Source organism: Telopea speciosissima, chromosome 3 (assembly GCF_018873765.1).
Source record: "Telopea speciosissima isolate NSW1024214 ecotype Mountain lineage chromosome 3, Tspe_v1, whole genome shotgun sequence".
In the NCBI taxonomy this organism is placed as follows: Eukaryota; Viridiplantae; Streptophyta; class Magnoliopsida; order Proteales; family Proteaceae; genus Telopea; species Telopea speciosissima.
This window is the reverse complement of record NC_057918.1, coordinates 14,620,375-14,638,346: the sequence shown is the minus strand read 5'-3', so window position 1 is coordinate 14,638,346 and position 17,972 is coordinate 14,620,375. Positions and strand designations below refer to the sequence as shown.

The 17,972-nt window shown below is 37.2% G+C and overlaps 2 protein-coding genes across 2 annotated transcripts; both read right to left on the bottom strand.

The window, feature by feature from the left end:
* Window positions 1-119: 119 nt before the first annotated feature.
* On the bottom strand, window positions 120-6,998 carry LOC122653806. Its single transcript, XM_043847747.1, has 2 exons — window positions 6,728-6,998; window positions 120-674 (listed from the first exon to the last, which is right to left on the bottom strand). Exons 1-2 carry the CDS (start codon window positions 6,899-6,901, stop codon window positions 246-248), a joined length of 603 nt encoding a protein of 200 aa, XP_043703682.1. The 5' UTR covers window positions 6,902-6,998; the 3' UTR covers window positions 120-245.
* Window positions 6,999-9,119: 2,121 nt separating this feature from the next.
* Window positions 9,120-13,641, bottom strand: LOC122653805 (ras-related protein RABB1c). The gene is made up of 6 exons (XM_043847746.1): window positions 13,405-13,641; window positions 12,480-12,619; window positions 11,433-11,515; window positions 10,566-10,770; window positions 10,379-10,447; window positions 9,120-9,333 (listed from the first exon to the last, which is right to left on the bottom strand). The coding sequence occupies exons 1-6, from the start codon at window positions 13,448-13,450 to the stop codon at window positions 9,241-9,243; spliced, it is 636 nt and encodes a 211-aa protein (XP_043703681.1). The 5' UTR covers window positions 13,451-13,641; the 3' UTR covers window positions 9,120-9,240.
* Window positions 13,642-17,972: the final 4,331 nt, after the last annotated feature.

Below are 17,972 nucleotides of genomic sequence, written 5' to 3'. Positions count from 1 at the left end.
GTGATACCTTACCTTACCAATTCTTAAGAGATGGGTGAAGGAAAGCTTAATCCAATAATGAATCTCACAAGGTGAATAAATACTGTTGTGTGGAATACTTCAAACGATTTAAGCATGTGTTTTGAATGTGGATAAACCTTAGACATTCTGTAATTCATTTCTTACAAAAATCATCTGGGCTGCAGTCTTCACCTACTATTTTTGATAATGTATCAATATTTGTATATGAAAAAGGACAAATGGTATCAGCTTGATTTCTGCAGGTTGGATACAAGATTTGATGCAGCGAGAGCTGCGGATCCTCCAATGACACAGATCAGAGCCACTAAAACCTGTAATACCACTTCCCATGGATACTCTTCAGGCACGATATAAACACAGAGGGGTCCCAGAACTAGAAGTCCCAGACTCACACTTAAGAGAGCTCCTGGGGTCCCTGGGTCTGTAGCAGCTGATAACACTCCAAACTCTTCTGCTTTTGAGAGTACGCCCAGTTTCTCTATGATAGACAGGGAGAGTCCGAAGTTCTCTGCCGCAGATAATAGCCCTGCTTTCTCAGCTTTTGTAAGTAGTCGCAGCTGCTCTACTCTAGTTAGTAGTTTTACCGGGGAAGATGAGTTCCCATTGCTACTGCGTGGGACTGCCTCACCAGCAGCAGAAAAGACCATCGAACCCTGCATGTATCGGTATTTGCTTTCGTCAAAATGAACCACAGATTAAAAATGGGTTTAAAGATGTTCACTTAAAGATGGCAATTTGGGTCTATAATGGTCCTTGAAATTTCATGGTGGGGTTTGTCACAAATTCATCAATAAGTGTCCAATTGATCAACAAAGCATTCACCATAAAGTTTCTGAATATTTTGAGAGGTGCCAACTGTGAGTGCCACAACTTTACAAAATTTTCTGGTCTTTAATAACCATGTAGGGAAGGGAGTGTAAAGTCCTCAAGGCAGTAAAAGAGGCCACAAGGGTCACTTGGTGGGAAGTCCCTTCTTTGTCATACATACTAGGCAGTAGAAGGACCCAGACAAAACAATGCAAGGCAAAATGAAATAGCTATACAAGACAAAAAAACAAATGCAAAATATTTAAAACATGTATATCTTGAACATCAAATTTTACACCATAATTCTTATTCTAATACAATGCCAAAAACAAAGTTGGATAAAAATATTGTTTAAAAAACAACAAAAATTATTACGAATCTAGAAACTTCATAATTAAAAATACAATAATTCTAAGCATTAATTTTAGATTAATTCTAAGAAATAGAAAAAAATCAAATAAATTACACAAATAAAAAATTCCAAACCTAATTTTGAATGAATTAAAAGAAAAATCTTTTTGGCTTTTCTTTGTTCTTGTTGCTGCTGTTGCTCTTCTTTTTCAGTTTGTTTGGTGTGGGGAGGTTTCTAATATTATAGGATTACAATGGAAGAGAATGAGATAGTTATCTAAAAAGTGTATAGGAGTTGTGGTGGTAGGAAGAGAGGAGATTGTGTTAGGTATCTCATCAATATGCCAAAAGCTTTAGATCCAATTGAATGTGTAATTCAGGCCCTTTAACCTATCCCCTACTAGGTTGGACCAATCTAAGCGTCCACACCCCAGATTGGACGCCACCAAGCACATAACAGATTGAGGGGAATTTAAGAGAGAAACGAGTAGGATTAAAGAGATATTAGGGGATTCCTAATGAGAAAAATGAGGGGAGGATTAGAGAGGTTTTCGGGAATCTCCTTATGAAAGAGAGTTAGAGAGAGAAGAATCTTGCTGTTGCTTAGAACTAAATTAACATTGAAGGACCGGAGATTGTTTGATTATTGGGAAAGGAAGAATTATTAAATCAACCAATTAAAGCTAGCTCTTCAAAATCTTTTTTATTTATTTTTATTGTGAGTTCAGCATTAAGTGTAAAGGAATGGGATAAAAGCATCTACTCTTTCTCCCCCCCTACCCCTTTTTCTTTCATACATAGTTATATAATCCTAGGCTGCGCACTGGTAGGAGCAAAGAATAGGAAAAATGGAGTGTACTGTGCATCTGTGCCTCCAAGGACCGGTTTGGGGTGGATTTTGGCTCTAAAATACATTTGAAGTTAGTTCATTATACTCACCTTAAAGATGAGTTTCTCTCATTCAGTGAAGACACTTTTTGACAGCAATCAAAGGTGATACATTCACCATTCGCTCATTCATTATGGCAACCTTTACAACTCCTAGAATGGACCCTAATGTCTGAAGTTCCCCCCCCCCCCCCCAACACACACACAATGCACTTTGGAAAATTCTGGCTCTAATTTAAGCCTTTGCTTTTGCTGGTGACTCATGTATGGTTAATAGTTAACACATCTGACACGTAATTTTATGAGGGCTTGGCAGCTTGGAGCTTAAGAAGAAACGAGAAGAATCTCATGGAAGTATAGGGATATGGTAGTGACGTAGATCAATGGTATTCTAAGAAATACCAAAGGAGGAAAAAAAAGTCAATTCAGTAACTCAGACGACTTGACTCAATTCTGAACTCGGTGCGCCTGATTTGGACCAGCAGTGGACCAGCTTAACCCCCCATCGTGGGATAGTTGTTTGGTTCTTATTTGTTTGTTTTAGTTAGTTAAGAGTCCCACCTAATTAGAACACTACCCACTTAAGTGTTTTAATTAGTTGAGACACTTTTGCCTTTAGTCATTGGAACTCTATCTTTTATGAATTTTTAGGAAGCGATTATTTTAGGTATTAGGGCCAAATCATAAATAAAGAAGGTGATATAGAGGATGATGTTTCACAGAGAATTAAAATAGAATGGATGAAGTGGAGATGTGCGTCTAGAGTGTTGTGTGATCCATGTATTCCTTTTAAACTTGAAGGAAAATTTTGTAGGACAGTCATACGACCGGCTCTGATGTATAGGGCAGAATGTTGGGCAGTTAAGAAGCATCATATAGATAAATTCAGTGTAACTGAGATAAGGATGTTGAGATGGATGTGTGGCAAAACTAGGAATGGTCATATTGGAGTTGAAAATGACTCTATAAGAAGAAGTAGTGATGAAAGACACGCACAACTTAGGTCTTGTATCAAGTATGGCCTTGAACAGAGCTGATTGGAGGGTCAGGATCCATGTAGCCAACCCCATTTAGTTGGGATAAAGCTGAGTTGTTATTGTGTTGTAGATTCTCTAATAGGACTGCTGACCAAGGGGGCTTTCCTATTTACATTTTGATCGTTATTTCATTGTTGTTGTGGGACTCTTATCCCCTTTTTTATAAATAAAGAAGCTCCTGGGCAGGAGCCCATGATTTTGACTTCATACGAACCTCTGCTTCTTGAGATCCTGAGGTGATGCAGTGATGGTGCTGTGGTGACTCAGCTAGGTTGTTGTGGTGATGTAATAACTGGTTAGTGGTGACCCTAACCAAGTACCATGGTGGTGATGCCATAATTCATATCTTCATTATCTTCTTCTTCTTTCAACATTCAAGTAGGTAGTTAATTGTTTCCAACAATTCCATACTCCACCCACAGATGTCAGTGACAGTTTTTTTTAGTTGAATTAATTATGCTTCTGATCTGATCCTTGTTGCTAGTACCTGATTACCATTCATATAACATCTTTATTATTCCATTAAACTCTGCAAATCAGAGATCGATACTTGCTATTTTCTGATCTGGTTTGAGGTGTTTAAGTTGCCAAGGACTGTCCAATCTCAGCAACCAACCCTTGGATCAAACTGAGATTTAATTCTTTGATTCTGCCATCTAGGAGTAGGGTTCGATCAGTATATCATTCAAATCAGATTCTCTGATCTGCTGTTGGTAAATATCTCCGATATTACTGTTATTATTTTTCCCTTTGAGGTTACTTGCTGAACTGGAATTCTGTCAAATCTTAAAATCTGACCTTCAGATTTGTCTGAATTTTTGTAATGTTATTCTCATTATCTGACTAGCTTTTGTTCAAATTTCTATTCACATCCAAGTCCTTGATTTTGTTTTATTGAATTTGCTTTGAATCTGATGGATGTGCAGAAATGAGGATGTTAAGATGGATGTGCGGAAAAACTAGGAAGCATAAAGTAAGGAATAATCGTATTAGAGATGATTTGGGAGTTGTCCCGATCAATGGCAAGCTCCGAGAGAGTCGTTTGAGGTATGGTCATGTTCAATGGAGGTCTAGGGACGCCCCAGTAAGGAGTGATATTATCCCGATTGAAGGAACTAAAAGAGCTAGGGGCAGGCCTAAAATGACCATAAGAGAAGTTGTTAGGAAGGACATGCATAGTCTAGGTCTTGTACCAAGCATGACCTTGGATAGAGCCTACTGGAAGGCAAGGATCCATGTAGCAGACCCCATTTAGCTGAGATTCTCTAGACTTGCTGGGCTATACCTCTTTCCTCTTACTTTTATCTTTTATCTTTCATATTCACTTTTCCTTTTATTTTCCACCTTTCATTTGTCAATTTTCCATTTTTCATTTCACATCTCATTTCCTATCTCATCATCCCCCTTTTTTTATTAGGCCTCAGTTTTCCCTACTTTGTTTTGTTTGGATCCATGTAGCCGACTCCATTAAGTTGGGATAAGGCTAAGTTTGTAGCTGTTGTTGCTTTGAATCTGCCATATTTTCTTTGTCTATGATTCTGGTTTGTGGTTGGTTTTCTGAAACATAGTGTTAGGAGGATTTAACCCCCATCAGCTAGGAATGGAACAGTAAGACCTGTAATAGAGGCACATCAAGTAAGGTAGCAGAGTTGATGACTTTTAAAAGAGGCCACAGTCTATGATCATTAAAATAGCATAGCCAGCTTTCACTCTTCGTGGTCTCTGAGTTTATCTCAAAGGGGTTTTATCTTGAGACTGGAGAGCTGTAGTAACTTCTTGAATTTTTCTAACAACTATTTAGGGAGCGGACCACCTCTCCTCTTCCCATGAAAAATGCAGAACTCAACTTTGATGATTGCTCTGATGGGTACCTTAGCCTATCTGGTACAGGAGGGCCTTTAGAAATCATCATGGAGACATCCTTTTGGGTTATTCTAGTCCAGTTGTTAGTATCCTTACTGGCCTATGTGTTGCTGGTATCCTGCATATAGGGAATTGCTTGTAAAAGGGGACTCTTCCACAGCGTAATTAAGATTCTCTCTCAGTAAAAAAGAAATCAAACTAAAAATAGAATGGAAAGGGGGGAAAAAAACTGCACACAATTCCACATAGCTGGTATGGCCTTAGGTGCATGGAACCCTTTGTAGGTTCTTACTCAGCCAAGCCATTGCAAAGGAATTGTTGGAACTGGCCCTCCCTTTGAACAAGATGTCCAAAGTACCTAGTAAAATACAAGAGTCTCTGTGGACCATTGTTGGGTGAGGAGAGCTAACCAATAACTGCTGAAAGAATCCTTCCAATCCACACTTTCAATGAACTAGAGTTGGAAGAATGGACATGAAGTCCATAGAGAAGTGACTTTAGTTTTTCCTAAGATAGTCGGCTATGCTAATTGAGCCAAAAAATAACAAATGATGTAGTCATGGTGAAACCTAAATGCTCCATCTACTATACCTAAAGGGTCTAGATTGCCATAAGAACAATTGAAGCTAACTTTTGTATAGTAAGTGAGAGGACAAGATCAATCTCTAATGAAAATCATCAAATAAAAGAGGATGGGTAGGCACAATAATTCTCAAATCCCTCAGGATGTGACCCTTGGATATACCATGTAATGCTTCTAGAGTAGATGCAGCATACCATGTCACTCCAACCATCTGGGCAAGCTCATTCAATGCCCCTCTTAAAATATTCTGCCATTGTGTTCCATCCGTGTGCTCCTCATAACTATGAAAAAAAATTTGTATCTACATGCTAGGCTTCCCTTTTGTTCCACAGGCTATGAGATACCAATCCTTCCAGAAGCTATAAATATAAAACGGGAAATAATATAAAGTACTGAAGAGACTAAATAAATGGATCCATAAGTATCTAGTAGTGTGTATGAGGAATTTGATGGATTCACCATCTTTTTAAGGCACAACTACTAACTTTTGAATGAATGGACCATATTTCTTTCTAAAGCATGTAGCATTCAATTAAAAATGATTAATAACCAAAAGCAAAGCCTTGCATTGTGAGGCTTTTGCAAAATATTTTCCGCTCAAAGGGAAGGAATCCATTTGTGTCCAGTTTAGATGGTTATAAAGTTGCCTATTTGCCTGAGAAAAAATAAAATATGGGGGGTGGTGAAAACACCAATAAGGTAGGCAATCCAACCCTAAAGTTTGGTTCCATGAAGGAAATGAATACATACTTGAGATAGTTGTTGGAAGAATTTAACCTCTTAAAGCTCAAACTCTATAAAATTTCAGCAAAATCTGAATCTCATTCCAGATTTGGGATAAATCATAATTCATAAACCTAAATCACACATTGGGTGCATGAACCATGCAATGAGCCTGAGGATAGCAAGACAATCAATCTTGAATGAATTGGAACCTGAATTCGGCATATCTCCCACTAATTTCTGTTTGATTTAATGGGTTATTGCAAATATTGAGATTAGTCAAATGAGTTCAGATATATTCACCCCCCACTCAAAAAAAAAAAAAAAATCACTAATTTGACAGGTAAAGACTACAAGTATAGTTAATTGCCTGCAACCTCTCTGCTCAATGCATGGAAGTGAAGAAAGAAAATGAGAATATGGTAATGAGTGAACGTCAGAGCTGGTGACTGACCTTTTTAGAGCTAACAGCTCGAGTAGCAGATAGGATAGGCTTTTGGGTAGCCATGGACCGAAGACGAAAAGGTGAAAATGTTGCAGCAGAGTAACCTGTTGCTGGTTTATTATTTCTCTTTTTAGGAGAAGATAAGATGAATGAGAACCCTCCATTGCTGCTCTGAACTGCCATTGCTTCTGTCCACTTTTCTTCTTTTCCTTTTTTGCTCTCTGGGTTTGCAAAGCAATTGCTCTAGGATTTGTTGGGTTTGCCTGGCCTTCACTGTATGGTGTGAGCGTAAGGCTGTAAGGCATCCATTTTGGGTGATGGAGAAAGTTCTCCCCTGGATTGGTCCTCTAAGTAATCTCTTGTACACGTGTCAGTAGAAGGTTGGATGCTGTGAATAAATGTATCTATGTAATCCACCTTGCCTCGGGAAAAATTTTACTGCTACTTGTGTAGCAGGAATGTTTCTGCTACACCTGCTGGCAGCTAGGGAAATGGAATAATTCACTTTCCTTTTTTCATAAATACCCTCATAGGTTTTAGTATTTTCCAAAATTTTGATCCCTTGCCTCGTCCACCGGTCTTCCACTCTCGAACCAAAATTTCTAGCTTAGAAACTTTGCTGTCATTCAATTCAGCTTTCACTAGTTCCTCTTTCATAACTCCGGGTTTTATAACACCGAACAGGGATGGAATTGGATCAGAATTGACGCTCAAGAACTTTAGAATTGGTCCTCATATCCAAAAATAAGGATTTTCTTGGGTTTTTTTTATTGTAAGTCAAACGTATCAGATTGGTAAAAATTGAGATGGGTCACACAATTCTAATTTGAATTGATCGATCTCGATTCATAAAACACCATGCTCATATTATCGATGGAGGTATCAACTTGGACCTTTATCTACCTCACTGTACACACATGATCGCTATTGTACCGCACAATATGCACAACAACGCTCTAGTTACAGCACCGGATAAAAATTCGATCAACTTGCCCATTGATATTGTCATCTTACAACCCAGTCAATATCGAGAGAAAAATAGTATATACACTGAGGAGAGAGAAGAGGACACATTTAATGAGAAGAATGGGGAGGCAAGAAGTATCCACTGACAACATGTACTCCAATTTCTATATAACTGAGATTAATTTAAAGTAAATAATGAGAAAGGGGTAAAGGCTGTGGCCCGTGGCCAGCTCTGTTCGGAAGCATGGCTTGCTTCAAGACACATGACGTGAAATGATTCTCTCGGCTCTAGAAAGGTGGACATTTCGTTCCTGTTGATGCTTTCATTTGTTTTTTCATTATGTGGGGCCAGTGGGCCACTGGACCATGCCCCTGGACGGAAATTTCTTTCCATATCTTTAAACTTACTATTTTTACTATGCCCCTTAAGTAGGATTTTTTATTATTTCTCATTCCTTAAAATAAATTGAATATTCCATTGTGAGGAGGTGTAGGAGAAACATTGTAGGTTTAGGATACCCTACCTCCAAATAAAAATAGGGGCAATATACCCTAACCTATGCCTCCCCTCATTATAGGTTTAGATAACCCTTCGTCAAGGATTTTCGTCTTTCCATGGGGGTGTGATAATCATTTCATACAATCCTATGTCTAGGCACAGGAGTCACGCGCCACACACAACTAATTAGTGTTATTTTTCCCTTGTAACCAAACTTATGGAATATTGTGAATCTTTAAATTTTGTTAAAAAGACAAGGGAAGAGGTGACTACTGCTCATAGACGGATAGTAAAGGCAAGGCTATACAAGCTCTTGGTACCTAGGGATGTTAAAACAACACTATTTTCTTAAAAGAGAAAAGTTCTCTATGGAAAGTGTATCAACCATGCACAGACACAAAGGAGGTGAAATGACCACCCTACCCCCTCCAAGGTGGAATCCCGATGATGCCCCACATGCACAAGGCCCACGCTCCCCCACCGAGAATAACCTCAACCTTTCTTACATGAAGCTTTAATAATAAACAAAAATCTGTTTGGTGCTTTCCATGAGCACACAACCTGTTCTTTATACCAACTGGAAATGGAAACAGAGAAGCACAATTAGAATGTCAACAAACTTCCATCAATATCATCGGATACCTCATTAGGATAATTCCCACCATAAATCTCCTAACAATTGATGCTTCTGGTGAAAAATCTGAAAGTAGAAAGTAGTTGGTTCTGCCATAGAGAACTACTTGCTTCAAAAAGAAACATTCAAATTATAGCCACAACACATGTTAATTCCATGGATAGTTCTTGGTGGAACATCAAGTTTACTCATATCTGAACACATTTGGTTACTTACGTAAAAATCTCAAACTTAAAAGTGTCAAATTTACAAGCGAATCTGGAAGAGAGGGATGATTGTACAAATATTGCAATTTTTGTGTGTGCATATTTTAGTGCTTTAGATTCCTACTAAAAAATAAATAAAAGAAGACAGAATGATGAAAACAAATAAAATATGTAGAAGAGTTTCATTTCAATTGGAATGTCACTTCTCGATCAGGTTTCAATTGCAACAGCCCCCACCTTGAGCTGCAGAGCCATCTCTGCCTCCTGATGGTCCTGGGATTCCTCCATATCCAACTTTGATTCCATAAGACTGCAAAATAAGACCAGATGCTGAACATTAGCAGAGCAGCTCATCAATAACAGAAATTTGTAACATGAGCACGCTTAGGTCTGAACAAAAGAAAGGTTTAAGAACACAAATTTTAAATTAATAATAGTCTTTCACCCCGCGCAAGTTATTCTTGAAAATGCACATAACCAATTAGTTTTGCAAATTTGTGATCTGACTTCAAGAAGGCCATACTCATTACTACTTTGCAAACCCAAATTGTATCATTGCAAGTGACGTACTACGTGAAAACTAAATTAAGATATCAAACCTTGCTCCCAGATTAAACAAACAACTTGTAGAGCATTGCCACTAAAATTCGAATTTGCTTGAAATAACAATTGGACAGAAGTACCATCAGTTTAACAGTTTAGGCAGAACAAGAATTTGAAGAACCAATATTTTCTTTATAGCTTTGAAACCCAGTGTCCTGGATCATTAAGCCTTGCTGTGACAAAGAAATTTTCATTCCCAAAGTCTACTTATTCTCCAGGAACAAATTCAGCACGAACGTCTTTCTCCTATTGGTACAACTAATTTCTAATAACTAACAAGTTTAAAACATTTTTCTGAACATCAACAAATACTAAAGAGGTCCCATATTTGATCCCAGGCAACATGACTTTTTTTTTTGGGGCAGGGGGGGGAAGGGGTGCAACAGGTTGAGTTCAGTCTCAACACCCTTCCCCCTCCAACAGGGGTGGGGGTGAAAAAACTAATTTTCAGACAAGCATTGCCATCATTAACTTATTATTATTATTATTATTTAATATATACATATATATATATATATATATATATATATATATATATTATATTTTTTTTTTTTTGGGGGTGGGGTTTAGTTGGCCATAGCAATAGTTTCATGCACCCTGTGCCAGAGATACCTGGTTTGAACCTGGTCACAATTGTTTACATTGAATAGAACCAAGAATTTTAACCTTAACCCAAGATTTTTAAATTGAGCCTATACAAGAAAAAGAGGCAGTCCACATGCAAATGCTAACAAAGTAGAATGAAGACAAACCTCATTTGATACATCAAAGACTCCATCATGAATCTTCTTGTAGATTGTTGCCGCTGTGTTTATGAATGCCTGCAGTTTGAAAAGGGATGTAAGTGAGGGAAACCAAAGCTTAAAATTAGCTTTGTGATTCAAGAAAACCATGCATCTACCAGAAGAAATTCTTCAGCATAGTCATAAGGTACATTACCTCCTCAACATTTTGGGCAGTTTTTGCAGAGGCCTCCATGAATATCAATCCATGCTCCTTGGCGAACTGCTCGCCTTCTTCTGTGCTCACTGCCCTTCTGTGAGCAAGATCACATTTGTTGCCAATGAGCATAATTGTCATGTTTGCATTTGCATGCTGTCTTGCATCTTCAAGCCAGCTAGCCAGGTGATTAAAAGTTTCCCTTCTGCAGGAAAAGAGAGTTTTGAGAGTGGCGAATTAACAACAGAATATGGTGTTAATGAAAACATAGGAATGTTCCTATAAAATATTTATAATCCTTTCTGTTATCAAGAGCAGTGGTATGAAGTGAAGTCTTGATGCATATGGTGGGGTTCACCAATAAATATCTCATTCTTCATGATTTTATATGGATGCTTGATAGTGGTGGCATTGCAATTAAGATTGGTTGTCTGCTATGTATGTTTCATCTCAAAGCAGTCAACTTGTATCTCATTTCTTTGCTGGGAGAAATGCTTCCGTGCACTTCTTTTCTAGGTCCTGTCCTAATTTTAATCAATTAAACTTTCTAACATCCACCTTCAAAAGAAGATTTTGTCTGAGATTTTGCAGTATCATGAAATTCTGTGCCCATCCATTGGCCTCTATAGACCTGTTCATGAAGCCATGAAGCAGAAATACTAAACTTAATTTTCTAATCAAGCTAGTGATTACAGCATTGTACCTCTACAGACCTGTTAATAAAGCCATGAAGCAGAAATACTAAACCCAATTTTCTAATCAAGCTAGCGCTTACAGCATTGTACCTCTACAAACCTGTTCATAAAGCCATGAAGCAGAAATCCTAAACCCAATTTTCTAATCAAGCTAGCGCTTACAGCATTGTACCTAGTGATATCGTAAACTAGCAAAGCACCAGCAGCCCCTCTGTAGTATGACCTTGTAATGGATCTGAAGGATTCTTGACCAGCCTGAGATATTCCACAGAAATTTCAGCATTAAAAAGTTCTAGCAGAGTTATAGTACAAAGGAAAGAGAATTGCAGTATTCAATTTCAAAAAATGCTATGACTTAAAGTTGAATTGAAAGTTAAAGAATCATAAATTATCCATAAAAGTACAAACATCACATGGTAACATTATTACCAATAATGAGGTCATATTTGCTCTAGTTCATGTGTTACAAGTCTAAACATCAGTACTACCAGTTTATGTATTATGCAGTTAAAGCAATAACCACGATTGAAATGCCAAAGCATCCTATTGCTCAAGGCAGGAGATGCAAAGTGACACACACACCAAACAGTGAATCTGTTTTAAAACACACAATGTTATACCGTTTAAATCCAAAGCAGCTTTTATTTTTTATTAAGTGTATCAATACCCAGATATATTATCACTAATTGCAGAACTCCATAGATAAAGTATCTGCTCAAGTTCATAACCAAGGAATAAAGTCTCCAGAAGAAAGTGCATTGACAAAGGGAACTCCAATCAAGAACTCAACACACACTTGGATGCCTCTCACCTAGCAAACACATGCCTACAAAATTTTTTTTTTTTTGGGGGGGGGGGGGGGGTGTGGGGGAGGTGATCAGCCTCTTCACTACAGATATCACAATCAACACTAGCATATATTACAAAAGCTCTACTGTCCTGTGCAGAACACTTAGAAAGGGCTTCTCGTGCTGTCCAAATTTCTGCCATGTGGCAGCTTAGTTAGGGGCCCAAATTTTTTGGACATGTAGAGTGGTAGATCAGAAGGTCCCCTCATCATGAATTGCGTGGTCAATTGCTCAAAATCCTAGTCAACTGGATGAAATATCTGAAGCCAAATATAGGAGGAGGTCCCTTCAAAAGAGAGAAGGAACTGAAAAATCCAAAAGTATAATAGTATTACAAATGTGGAAAAGTGAAGAGAAGAAAAAGAACAAACCGTGTCCCATATTTGCAACTTTATGGGCTTGTTATCAATTGTGATCATCCTTGCACCAAATTCAACACCAATAGTTAAGTCATGCACTGGCTGGAACCGCTTGTCTGTGAACTGTAGAAGGAGACATGATTTCCCCACACCTACAGAGAAACAAAAACTCATGTAAAACTGCACCGCCCGTTTCCCTCGCAGGAACTTCAACAGATAAATAAATCCCCACAACATAAGATCAACAGGCTTCAAAGAAGGCATAATACAATATAATGCTCGACTAACAAAGCATTCATCTGCAGCACACACTGACACAGACACACTTTAGAAAGTTTCAATAGTTGACAATCCAGTAATAATGAGAAATTAAAAGAAGATCCTAACAATAGTTATACAATGGGTATGTCTGCATGAAGCAAACTGATTCTTATAGTTATATAAGCATTAACCACATTCCATATGAAGATCCTAACATAATAAGGGGTGTCTGAGTGGAGGAGATTCCTAGACTACACGAAAATACTGCTACTACGTTCAATAACTAAAACCTATTATCACAGAAAATAGACGAACCGAGTATTTAAAACACATGGGTGGATCCGCCCAATAACAATAAGTTGATCAGATCTACATCAGGAAAATATAAACCTTCCAATTCCCCTGATGAAATTCAAAAGAGCGATGAACCCAACAATACTTTTCATAAAAAAGACAAGCCCACATCCAAAAATTATGAATTTCACTGCAAATCAATATGATAAAAATTAAGATTTATTCGTTCCTAATTTTCTAAAACACAGAATCGATGAGAAACTTTGGACAGGAATACATGTGCAGATCAACAAAAAATTAAGCGAGATTATTACAAAAAAAAAAGGGGGGTGGGGGGGGGGGGGGGCGGCGGGTGAAGGTGGGGGAGGGGAAGAAGAAGTACCAGTGTCACCGATGATTATGTACTTGAAGAGGTAAGCGTAAGACATGGTTTCTTCGGATTCTAACTGATCAGATTACCCAAGTTCAGGTCGTGAAGATTGAGAATTATAGTGGTGTGGAGAGAATTTAAAGAGAAATTATGAACAAGAATCCAAAGAAGATTAGGAGAAGAAGGGATTGCTTCTAGTTGATTCAAATTGAAAAAGCGAAGACTCAAAAAGATGAGTATTTAGCTTACACGGAAAAGCGAAGTCAAGAGCGGTTTAAAGGTTTTAAGCATAGAGATGCCAGGGAAGCATAGCCGCGTAGGCATTCTTCGCTGTCACCACTCCGACCGCGAGAGAAACTATTTTCTTTTTTTTGTTTTTAATTTGGGTAGGCGCCAAGCCAAAGCCAACCCCAACTCTATTATAAGGATTATATATTAATAAAGGTAAACCCTAAAGAAAAAAAAATCTTTATGCCTTTTTTTTATTTATAATAATATTGATTGATTTATTATTTTATTAGAATTTGGAAAAAAAAACAACTAATTTGATTTTTTTTTTGGTAAACAACTAATTTAATTTAATAAGGGTTTTATCGTATTCATATTTCAGTTAGGACTGAGGACCAATCAATAGGTGACACATAATCTCCCTATCTTTTTTAGGCAAATTAAGGATATTAGTGACACTAATTTAGTGTATTCTATATTTCTATACTTTACCCTCTTGTTATATAATGTGTTCTTAACTTTAAGTTTGAAGGAATACGTATTCATAAAGACATCATAGAGACATAGACACCTGAGCTTTCGTGGTGTCTTTTTTCCCTCTTTCAGGTCACTATCCTAAACTATTAGAATTTTTTTAGGGAGGGGGGGGGGGTGTGGAATGAGGAAACTGCCTCTAACTCACATTTTCATTTTTGGACTGAAAGGTCTTTCAAGGCTATTTTATGATAGCAATGTTATAAGTCATTCATCACTTGGCAATTCGATATGTGCTTCAGCTTTGTGAATATGTTTACTTAACAAAAAAGGAGAAAAGTACTTTGAGGGAGTGTACCCCTCCCACGCTTAGATACAGTGGGAGGCGATCACCCCACCCCCAAGATGCTTCAACGCTTGCTTTCATTGGCCCATGCGTATGCGCATGCATAAGGGTCATGCTCCCCCATAGAGAATGGTCTCCAAAAAAAGGAAAAAAATCCTATGCAGTGCCTATTCTTGTGGCACACTGCCGTGCCGGTCTGAGAGCTCAACAAGTAGAAGATACGACATCCAACGATGTTGAGCTCAAGTAGAAAGAAAAGAAAGAACAAAAACTGCCTTGCATTGCGAGCTCGCACTGTTGGATGATTTTCCACGTGTCGAGCTCTTAGGGCCACATTGTAGTGCACAGTCAGATGTCCGCATTGTAGAGGATTTTAACTTCCAAAAAACAAAAAAATGGCAGTTTGGCACACATCTTCTATATGTCCGTGCATGTGTATTAGTACTCTAGACATTAGTCTACACTCTTCCAACTTTGAGTAGGAATAAATTGTAAAAATAAATAGCTCAGATTTACTTTGTGAGTTTTTGAAATCATCACCCTCTATTGTTGTATGGATAACTAACCTAATTTTTCATCTATTTGTACACTATGTTTCATTGCAATGCTTTGAAAATAGTGCACAAAATGTCAGTGCTATATAAATAATTTAAATTATTGAAAAAAAAAAAAAACAAACGGAAAATATATAAATACAAAGTCAAGAATACAATTAAGATTAAGATAGGCCATTAAATTTTACAAGGGCTCTATCCTATTCAAAATATATCCACCATCTATCCAATGATTACAATGATCAATATATCTCTCCACTTCACATAATAGAGATAGTCATTGGTGTCAATAATTTTCTTCATAAAATAGTAGAAATAAAAATTGAAGGGAGAGGTTTCTTTAAGCATGTATTGTAAAGAAGTGCACCAATAAAGTACTACAAAACAATATCATACATAGGAAGGTAGTGAGATCATTTCATGTAAGAAGGAACGAGATAGATACAAAAGTGCTAAGGCACCTACAAAAAGGTACATTATAACTTAGAATTGAAGGTATCCATGTGAATAATAACTTGTTCACGACATATAAAATGATGACAACAAAAAAAAAAAGAAAAGAAAAAGAAAAAGTGATATTAAAAAGTTCTTAGGTGTGACTAGTTTCCACTATATTTAGACAATGACTCTTTTGATGCAGAAAAGGTACATATTTTTTTTGACATTCATAATCCATGTAACTTGTTTTCTTTTTACTTAAAAAAAAATGAAAGTTCATGGATTTTATATCTATATAGACCATGGTTATAAGAATTGGAATTGATGGTCAATTCTAGTCAAATCATTTGTCTAATTCCAGCTTAAAAAATTGGTAGAGGCCAATTCGGTTGCCGATTATGCTTCCTCAAAGATCTTATCAATGTTAGAGGTGTGAGAATAGTGATTTGTCTATCCTAAAGCGAATCTCCTTGTCTTGGGAGAAAAGGATTATTGAGTCACCATCTAGATTAAGATTTTTGATCCACAAATAAAAATATGATTTCATTTTAACTGGTTTGACCATGTGATTTGACTCAAATTAGATTGTGAATCAAAGAAGGTGTTAGGCACACCAATCTACTTGGTTAATCTGATCTTCTCGTTTATTTGGTATTTTTATTGAACAATAAATATTCTAAAATTAAGTATATAATATGTTAAAAATTTATAAAAACAAACTACACAGAGAAATTAAATAGAGAAAAGAGATGATGACCTACCTCTATCTAGCCTCGAGAGAAAGAAAAATATATATTATGGACATCTTAGGGCGTGCACAACTAAGCTAGATGTGTTGTTTTGTGGGGAGATTCCTTTATCCTCCCAATTTCGTTTTGATACCAATTTCATCCAATTGGATATCGGATGAGATATGGCCAAAATAAGATCAATGGTTTGAAACAAGGTGTGATATGGTCAAACCAACTAGAGGAGAGATTAATCATGAATTTGCATCAATTTAGGTCGTTTAAATGAATTTAAAAGCTTTATATAACCTTAACTCGTATCTTATAATGTGGCACATTGAATTTTGAATCTATGTCAATCAAACCCAATTTTAAGTGATTAAAGTATATTAATTTGCATTATCATTTTATATGTGATATTTTGTCCCACAGTTACATACCTTAAAAGTGTATTTTGATCAAAGGATATATATGTGAGTATTCATATTATATATATATCGAATTGGATCATTTGAGAATCTTGCATAGATTATCGTCAGTTGTATTAAGTAACAAGATTCTCTACGATAGTTGTTGGTGTTCATACCTAAAAGGTCCTTATCGTTGTGGTTGCACTTTATGTGTTTTGGTGTATCAAAGGTATCAAGCCTACACTGGCTATATATTAGTGCGCTGGATTCACAATGTTCATCTATGACTGGAAGAGATATTATACAATGAATCCACTTCCTGAATAGGGTGAATATCTTAAGAGAATTTTACGATTGTTAGTCGCAGTTTTGTAAAAAGTTTATAAATGCATTTAAATATTTTTATTTATCACTGAAATGGGGCTTAGCCGGCGCAGGAACAGCATGATAGGAGGTCCAATATTTAGAGGGATATCAGGTGGTGAGAAGAAGAGAGTGAGTATTGGTCAAGAAATGCTGGTCAACCCAAGTCTTCTATTGCTGGATGAACCCACTTCAGGTTTGGACTCAACCACGGCTCTGAGGATCATGACCACAGTCAAGCAACTTGTCAGCAGTGGGCGCACCGTGGTCACCACCATTCACCAGCCCTCAAGCCGATTGTACCACATGTTTGACAAGTTGGTCTTGCTCTCTAAAGGTTGCTCCATCTACCATGGCCTTGCATCAGCTGCCTTGGACTACGTTTAGAGAGCTTGGGTAGGCTCTCTCTCCTCTTCCTCCTATACTTTGTCTTCTTTGTGAGATTAGGGTTTTGAACCCTAATGTGAGGATAAATTCCGTTTCTGAAATTCCCTATCAATCGGTTAAACGTGAGAATCCGCTTGTTTGCGAAAGGATCATCATAGACACCCAATAGGGACTGGAAAACTCAACAATTGGGTGATGAATTCATTACGCCAAGCATCAAGATTAGAACTCATAAGTTATAACATTTAGATGGATCCTTGGATCCCTTCTTTAAAGGATTTTTCAATCTCATCCAACATTGCAAGCCCTTCAAACCTCTCAACTTTTTTTTTTTTTTTGGGGGGGGGGGGTGGTAAACTTGTAACCTCTCAACAGTTGATCAGTTAATTCTTGATCATGGGAGTTACAGAGCATTGAACATAGATTTAATTGATCAGGCAATTTTCCCTCCATATATTTCAACCCGGATCTTATTAATTCCATTATCAAATATGCAACCTGACGATTTGATTCTCTGCAGCTACAAGGTCAGGTAAGTTGACAACCAATGTTAATGCTAACTTAAACCACCATGAAAATTAAGTCAATAATGTTCTTGTTGCAATAAGGAGCGCAAATAGAACCCCAAGTAGAGCTGCAGAAGTAATATGGA

Coding starts and splice junctions, on each gene's coding strand:
- LOC122653806 (XM_043847747.1), bottom strand. CDS start 6,901: ATGGCAGTTCAGAGCAGCAATGGAGGGTTCTCATTCATCTTATCTTCT. Junction 675..6,727: donor GAGCTGTTAGCTCTAAAAAG/GTCAGTCACCAG, acceptor CGATACATGCAG/GGTTCGATGGTCTTTTCTGC.
- LOC122653805 (XM_043847746.1), bottom strand. CDS start 13,450: ATGTCTTACGCTTACCTCTTCAAGTACATAATCATCGGTGACACTG. Junction 11,516..12,479: donor AGTTGCAAATATGGGACACG/GTTTGTTCTTTT, acceptor GGAATATCTCAG/GCTGGTCAAGAATCCTTCAG. Junction 9,334..10,378: donor TCTTTGATGTATCAAATGAG/GTTTGTCTTCAT, acceptor CTTATTTTGCAG/TCTTATGGAATCAAAGTTGG.